Below are 7,561 nucleotides of genomic sequence, written 5' to 3' on the forward strand. Positions count from 1 at the left end.
CATACAAAGCAATTATAAAAATGAATTAACTAATGAGATTGTAATTAATAAAAGAGTAAAGGGGTAAAACAGGAACAAAAAATTACGCTAAAATTTGTTTCACTTTTGGCTTTTTATAAGATGATTTGGTTTAAATTTTCTTTGTACACGTAAAAGGAGAGAAAGAATGAGAAATAAAAACATTGAATTATGGTAGATGATGGGTTTGTTAAACTAGTAATCGTATCGCGCGCTATTGCGTGCGGATGCCCGCCAAAATAAGCGATGGTTTTTGTATGCAAAATCAAACACAAAACCGGAAAAAAAAAAAAGCAAATAAAGTGTATAAGAATAACTTAAGTCTAATTACATTTGGTATCTAAACTTTTCGTAAGATCGTTTTACTTTATGCATTACCATTGCTCTTGTTCTTGTTTCAAAAGGATATGATGTTTAAGCATAGAGCCAGTATAACAAGCTAAGACTTCAGATTCAAAAATCATTGTACAACACTTTAGTCATAATTGTATAGTCATATAAGGACGTATGTAGGCTTTCATACATCATCTAATTAAACAGAAGTTACAATTAGCTAGAGTATTATAATTATGTACAATCCTATCTTCTGACTTTGTCTTTCTCTTGCTACGATCGACCTTCATGAATTGAAAATTACAGAAGTATAATAACAAAAGAAGTAAAGATCAAACACTGGCATTGGTTTATACCATGCAACAAAATTATCCTCCCTTGGTGGTGAAATAGCATGTATTAGCAGGAATTCGGATCAAGGTGAGATTAGCAAGAATTTGGATCAAGTGAGATTTGGACTAATTGTTTGATATGAATATCTCCGCGCCATCCACTTCACTTCCTATTTGATTTTGTATGGTTAACAATATTTTAGCACCTCATTCATTGACGACCTCATTTCTGCTACCGCGGTTATTTCAATCTTTGCTTCACAGTCACAAAAGAGGAAGCAAATACATAGTAAGTTGGAATCCCAAGCGAAAAAAGAAGGAAATGACACTTGAAAATGGGATAAACAATAGGGTTATTTTCAATTCAACCATCCAACTAAAATCTCCAAATCAGCAGACATATAAAATAAAATGGAAATTACTTCTGTCACAGAACAGCCGAGGTCTTCTAGATGTGAAAAGCTGCACGAATAGAAGACACCTAGTGTCTCACAAATAATGGTGTACAGTTTGATTGTATACATGAAAATAGAGTCCTTACTTTTGATGAGAAATAGAACACACCATTGATAATGGACAACACACCATCAAAATAGAGCAGACCTAATGAAAACCACTACAAAATGAAGCAAAGTATGAAATTAGGATCAAGTGAGATTTGGACTACATCAGCTTTAAACAATTTGGTGGTAAATAAATAGAACGGCCAATCACAACTATCAAAGGTCAAAACAAAACAAAAGAAAAAACTTTACCCTTATATTGTCGACTATAAAATAGCTCTTAGAATTTGTCTGTACAAGGCTCGTCCTCTCTATCCGACTTTGAAGAATCATCTATTGCACTCTTGATATGCATGTAAACCTCCCAGTAGCCTCTCAAACCCAACTTGAGCTTCAGCACTTCTTCCTTTCTGTGTCACATCAGAAGGACACTGAATGCAGAGCGCAAAGTCCTCCAAATCGAGGATGGATATCAAACTAAACTACAAAAGAAAATAAATGAATGTGAAAGAGGATGTACAAACTTTTAGATAATAAATAAATAAATAATAAAGTAGAAAAAGAACCTGCAACAGTTTCTCTCCATTTGGATCGGGATCCACTGCTTTGACTTGTTCTTTTCCAAATTTTGAGGCATTGCTTGTTTTTGTTTCCTCATTCTTACTTTCTTCCTCCTGAAAGTACACAGGAATTAGATTGCCATTTATTGAACAAGGAATATCAACAAAGATCGTTTAAAAACAAGAAGCATACTTTCTTAGCTCGGGCTTCTGCCTTCCTCTGCTTTTGCCTCATTTTCTTTTTCTGAGAAAGAAGCAACTTGGACATTTCTTCATCTTCTTCAATTGCAGACTTGGAAGGGGCATCGAAAAACTTAATGTAGCATCTGTGACAACAAATAAACAATCAAACCTAAGAAAAACCAGGAAAAAAATTTACCTTCATATAGATAAATTATGCATAAACTTGTAGAACTAAAACATGTAACCAAACTAAGCTACATTTTGAAATTTGATGTATTAACAAAGAATAATATGCCAAAGAAAAGAATTAACTCCGAAAACACAGCTGCACTAAAAAGTTGAACATCAGACGAACATCTAATTGTGCTGGCCGCCTTAGAAAATAACTTGTGTATTCAGTAGCAGTGAAAAGGCATCTGGCATTTCTGCTAAGAAGACTATAAAGCCACAAAGTACTGAGAAAGGGGGGTGATAAATGGTGGTGAGACTCGAGAATTAAATGCAAGTTTGTAACTGGAATACCACGACAATGTCTAAAACCCAGTGTATAAAAAAGCTCAAGCGTACGAAGGCGATAGGGGTCTTACAGCTAAAAACGTAAATATCTCCAATTTTATACCCGTAAAAATTTTAAAAGTCGATATTCTGGAAAAATACATCGAAAAGAGTCTAACAAGAGCCTACATGACTATACTATTAGATTAAAAAATGCAATGGGGCAACATTTAAAGGATGGAGGGAGTAGATGACAAAAATTAGAGATTATTAGAAATGTAAAGTGACAGTTAAAACGAATTAAAAGCTTCTGAATGAAGAGGGTTGAACTATATTAATTAGCAACTGAATTAAGTACACGACACTGCAAGGAACTTCACCATGGCATCTAAAGGAGGGGGGTGGGGGTGACGATTCACCTGATTGCCCCCAGCTGAAGCTTTTTGAAAATATGATTGTGAATGCAAACGGCCCTTGAACTTCAGCATTTCCACATACGTTCTCAAAGTCATTTATTTTAGACAATATGAGTGGAAATAAAATTGATCCTTTGTTATATCAGCATAATGCTTCTCGACGGCTAAAAACTTCTTTAATGAACGTCCAAGATCACCTTATCTGAAGTAGCTCTCGCCAGATGCAAAAGCTCATACCTTCCACACAATCCGAACCACAACTAAATATTTTTCAAATATATGTTGCATCCAAAATTACTTAAAGAAAATCAAATACGTACCACATGCACTACATGTCATACAGAATATGAAGGAAATAATGCCCTTGGTCCAAGTATGCATTCAATGCTAAGTCTAATAAATGCGGTTCAGTATTAATTAATTATACAAGTTAATAATTCTGTGAGATCAAGTGAAACGTATGCCTAGCTAGAGGCCGCTTCAGTTCAGGTGGAATTAATAATATTAATCCACAGCTTACTCTTGACTGAACCCGTAGGGTCACACAAATAGTACGTGAACGGATCAAGTATTTAAGTGAATTAAATACTCCATTTATGGATATTCGGAATCGACGGATCTCGGTTCCAGTGGGAGCTGAAATCGTCAAAAGGAAAATTATGAATACTCCAGAAACGATGATATTGCCGGAAACAGAAATATGGATCGTATCGGAAATGTAAATATTATCCAAGTCGTAGATGTTGCCGGAAACGGAAACATGGTACGTATCGGAAAATATTATCGGAAATGGAAATATTTCCGAAATCGGAAATATTGCCGGAATCGGAAATATTATCGGAATCGGAAATAAATTTCGGAATCGGAATTATTAAATATTTGTTCGAAACGGAAAATAATTCCGGAATCGGAAATATTAAATATTGTTCAAATCGGAAATGAATTCCGGAATCGGAAAATAAATCGGAAGCGCGACGTACGAAATAAACATCGGACGAGCTTGCTAGACGCAAGGCCCAGCAAGAAGCTAGGCCCGCGCCTAGCGAAGACCGCGTAAAGGCAAGCGAATGAGCAGCAACCCGCCCCACCAAGGCAAGGCCCAGCCGAGCACAAGGCAAGGCCAGGCCCAGCCACTAGCAAGGCAGCAGGTTGGCCGCACCAACGCTGTTGGGCCGCGCGCGTGGACAGTTCCCTTGTGGGTTGTTCGTGTGTGTGGTCGATGTTCGTACAAACCTCGAATCCTTAGTTGCTTAGGATTAGTCCGGTTAGATTCTTTTCCTAAAACTACTACAGTTAGTTGTTTAAGTAAACACTAAAAACAAAGGTTTAATTTAAGTCTAATTTGAATTAGATAAATTGAATCCTAGTTGGTTTCTAGTTCCGATAATCCCACCCTATAAATAGTTGATGAATAATCACAATTTATACATCATATTCTCAAGTATTCATATAGTTTTAAGATTAAAATAAGCTTAATAATTTGCCAAATAATTAAGTACGAATAACATAAAACCTTAGGCTAAATTCTAGTTAATTGAATCTAAGGCGGATCCGAACATGTTGTGGACTATCTACGGAGGGACGACACTTGGAGTCCTAAACTTGTTTTTGTTCGGTTCGGGAGCAGCTAGGGAAGGCACGCGTCACATGTATGTATCCTAGATTATGCTAATTGACTATGTGGCAATTAATTTGGATTCCCGGCTTTATGGTTTTTCCGCATGAAATATATGTTTTATATTTGTCATAACCTAACAGTGGTATCACGAGCCTCTAATTAATTCCATAATAAATTATAGTTAACATGGTTAAATTTTATTAATTTGCAATGAATTAAAGGGGTGATTAATTTCGTTGATTGTAATTAATTGCAAATTCGTGCGATTATTTAATTATATGTTCTCAGGAGTTTCGGCAGTTTAGTCAATAATGGTCGGAATCGTATAATTTTATAGTGAATTTCGCATGTAAACGAAGTTTTAAAATTTTGACTAAAATCAAAGATTTGATGCCGAACCCAGAATTCCCAAATTCGAAGCATAACTATGACTTTTCGGAGGTTTTAGTTTTTCGAACACAAAATTTATAATTTTTATGATGTTAAATTAAATATTTGCGAATCTTGTATGTAAATCTTGAATCTATGATTGACCTACTGTATATGTTCAACAATTTTAATTCCTAAGCTTGTTAATTATACAACCTAATTTGTAATTGTAATTAATTTATTGAAATTCGTCGATAAATTTAAATAATAAAAGTTTAAATTTTTATGAAATCCGTTCACGAATCTTGCACGCACGAAGCAATATTCGCTAAGAGTTACCCTTAAGGGGTGTTGTATAGTGCGGGCATGCAACGACGAGCAAGGTAGCTCGTCGCCCACGCGGTACGATGCAGCGAGCAAGGGCGTGGCACATGCGCGCAAGGCAGCAGCCATGCCATGCGCTATGTGCTGCGAGCAGTGGGTGGGAGGGGGGAGGAGAGCAAGGCAGCGAGCACAACACACACCGCACGCACGGGCAGCGATGGCTGGCTCGCCCGGCAGCGTTGCCTCGACACAGTGGGCGAGTGGGCTGCGCGCAAGCGTGGCTTGCTCGGCTTGCTGCGTTTGCGCGTGGCTTGCTCGTGGCTTGCGATACGATCAGTCGAGTGGAAAGACATGCCACGAGGCCTCGGCGAGGCATGGGTGCGAGCCCATGGCCTTGTCTTGGCCCGATTGATTCGTTTTAATTTTGATTTTTCGGTTGAAAAACGATTTTAATTAAATTTAAAATTCGTCATTTAACTTTTTCTCGGAATTTAATTTTGAATAATTTAATTATTATAAATTTATTTATACTAATTATTTTACTAAAATTAAAACCTTTATTAAATTTAAATTAATTAATTTAATCAACTGAAAATAAATTAAAGGATTTAAATAATATTTTATATGAGCTTTAAATTTTAATTAAATTTGTAAGTTTCCGGTTGGAGTAGGAAATACAATTTTATGTTTAAAATTCGTAAAGCATATAAAATTCTTGGTTTTAGTGAGAGCGTTTTAGTCATAAACTCTTGATTAGGTCTACATTCCTTTAAGGTTAAAACAACTCGATTAGAATTAATAAGGATTAAATAATTTGTAGGTTATTGGAAGCCTTGATTAATTGATGCAAATATTTATGTGATGCATAATATGTTCTACTAACCAGCTATGTGGGCCATTCATTGATAAATGAATGGGTGAATGGTATATTGTAAATGTACTGTTTTGTAGGTTATGGAAAGTGACTAGTATGGCCCAAATAGGATAGAAAATATGGTCTGCGTACCATTAATTTGAATGTAAAATTGGTCTAATGCACCAAAGTTTTTAATTTAAATATGGTCTGCGTACCATCAAATAGTTGTAATTAGTTTAAATTATAGCTTATCCTATTTGAAGAAAATGGCGCCTCCCATGGTGAAATTCAAGACGGAGTTTCCAATCCATTTTCAAGACGGAGTTTGAAGTTGAAGCTTTAAGATGAAGTCGGGCCATACTAGATCACATTTATATCTTATGCATGCTTTAAGTTATTTATTGCTTTAAATATTGTTGGGTTATGATACATATGACATTACATAGATCATGCGGAAACAACCATTAACCCAGGACAACATATTATTTACACATAATCATATAGCATAATTTAGATGCATACTCTTTGTTGCGTGCCCTCCCTAGCTGCGCCCGAACCGAACAAGAACAAGTCTTTAGGACTCCAAGTGTCGTCCCTCCGTAGATAGTCCACAGCACGTCCGGATCCGCCTTAAGATTGACCAACTAGAATCGCCCTTAAGGTACTAGAAAATTTCGGCACTTTTATGAGCAAGATGTGTGTTTTAATTTTCTCTCAAAAACTCACTTTTGAATACTTTGAAACTTGTTATAAATTGTGAGCCCTAGCCTCATATTTATAGGGGTATGGAAAGGGAATCGAAATCCTATTCAGATACAAATTAATTAAACCTAGAATCCTACAAGAACTCTAATTTTAATTAATTTATCAAATAGAATTAGGAATTTAATCATTAACCGAACTCTGCATGTTTTAGGAAACGTGCACGAACACAAACACTTGCACACACACGCACGGCTGCCACGATGGGCCCCATGCGTGCGCGCGAGCAGCAGCCCACGCAGCGCCCGCGCGCGCTGCGCGCTGCGCGTGCTGTGCGCGCTGTGCGCGCTGCGCAGCCTGCTGGGCCTGGCCTTGCGCTGGGCCTGGCGTGGCTGTTTGTGCGGCGCGCTTGGCTTGCTGGGCGATGGCCTGGCTTCGTGCTGGGCCTCGTCCGGCAGGCCTCGTCCGATGCTTATTCGTACGATGCGCTTCCGATTAAATTTTCCGATTCCGGAATTCATTTCCGATACGAACAATATTTAATATTTCCGATTCCGGAATTAATTTCCGTTTCGAACAAATATTTAATATTTCCGTTTCCGGAATTATTTTCCGATTCCGGTAATATTTCCGATTCTGACAATATTTCCGTTTCCGGCAATATTTCCGATTCTGGCAATATTTCCATTTCCGATAATATTTTCCGATACGTACCATGTTTCCGTTTCCGGCAACATCTACGACTTGGATAATATTTATATTTCCGATACGATCCATATTTCCGTTTCCGGCAATATCATCGTTTCCGGAGTATTCATTTCTTGCCTGTGACGATCTTAGCTCCCACTAAAA

General features: G+C 37.1%; 1 protein-coding gene across 10 annotated transcripts; it reads right to left on the bottom strand.

The window, feature by feature from the left end:
• Positions 1–547: 547 nt before the first annotated feature.
• LOC110793835 (N-terminal acetyltransferase A complex auxiliary subunit NAA15) lies at positions 548–3,047 on the bottom strand. 10 transcript variants are annotated; one of them, XR_008925770.1, is made up of 5 exons: positions 2,844–3,044; positions 1,940–2,072; positions 1,753–1,860; positions 1,439–1,668; positions 548–934 (listed from the first exon to the last, which is right to left on the bottom strand). XR_008925770.1 is itself a non-coding variant. In XM_056834605.1 (4 exons), the coding sequence occupies exons 2-4, from the start codon at positions 2,012–2,014 to the stop codon at positions 1,516–1,518; spliced, it is 336 nt and encodes a 111-aa protein (XP_056690583.1). In that variant the 5' UTR covers positions 2,015–2,072; positions 2,805–3,047; the 3' UTR covers positions 548–1,515. The 10 variants fall into 10 exon arrangements, 5 of the variants coding, with proteins under 5 accessions (XP_056690583.1, XP_056690580.1, XP_056690584.1 ...); XR_008925767.1 differs by having other exon boundaries at positions 548–1,299; XR_002534816.2 differs by having other exon boundaries at positions 548–939; positions 1,225–1,668; positions 2,844–3,043.
• Positions 3,048–7,561: the final 4,514 nt, after the last annotated feature.

The sequence above is a fragment of the Spinacia oleracea genome, chromosome 1, assembly GCF_020520425.1.
Source record: "Spinacia oleracea cultivar Varoflay chromosome 1, BTI_SOV_V1, whole genome shotgun sequence".
Classification (NCBI taxonomy): domain Eukaryota; kingdom Viridiplantae; phylum Streptophyta; class Magnoliopsida; order Caryophyllales; family Amaranthaceae; genus Spinacia; species Spinacia oleracea.

Excerpts from the sequence above, each read along its gene's own strand:
- LOC110793835 (XM_056834605.1), bottom strand. The coding sequence starts at position 2,014 with ATGTCCAAGTTGCTTCTTTCTCAGAAAAAGAAAATGAGGCAAAAGCAG. Across the intron at positions 1,861-1,939 it reads CAGAAGCCCGAGCTAAGAAA|GAGGAAGAAAGTAAGAATGA; the intron begins GTATGCTTCTTG and ends GTGTACTTTCAG. Across the intron at positions 1,669-1,752 it reads ATGGAGAGAAACTGTTGCAG|TTTAGTTTGATATCCATCCT; the intron begins GTTCTTTTTCTA and ends TTTCTTTTGTAG.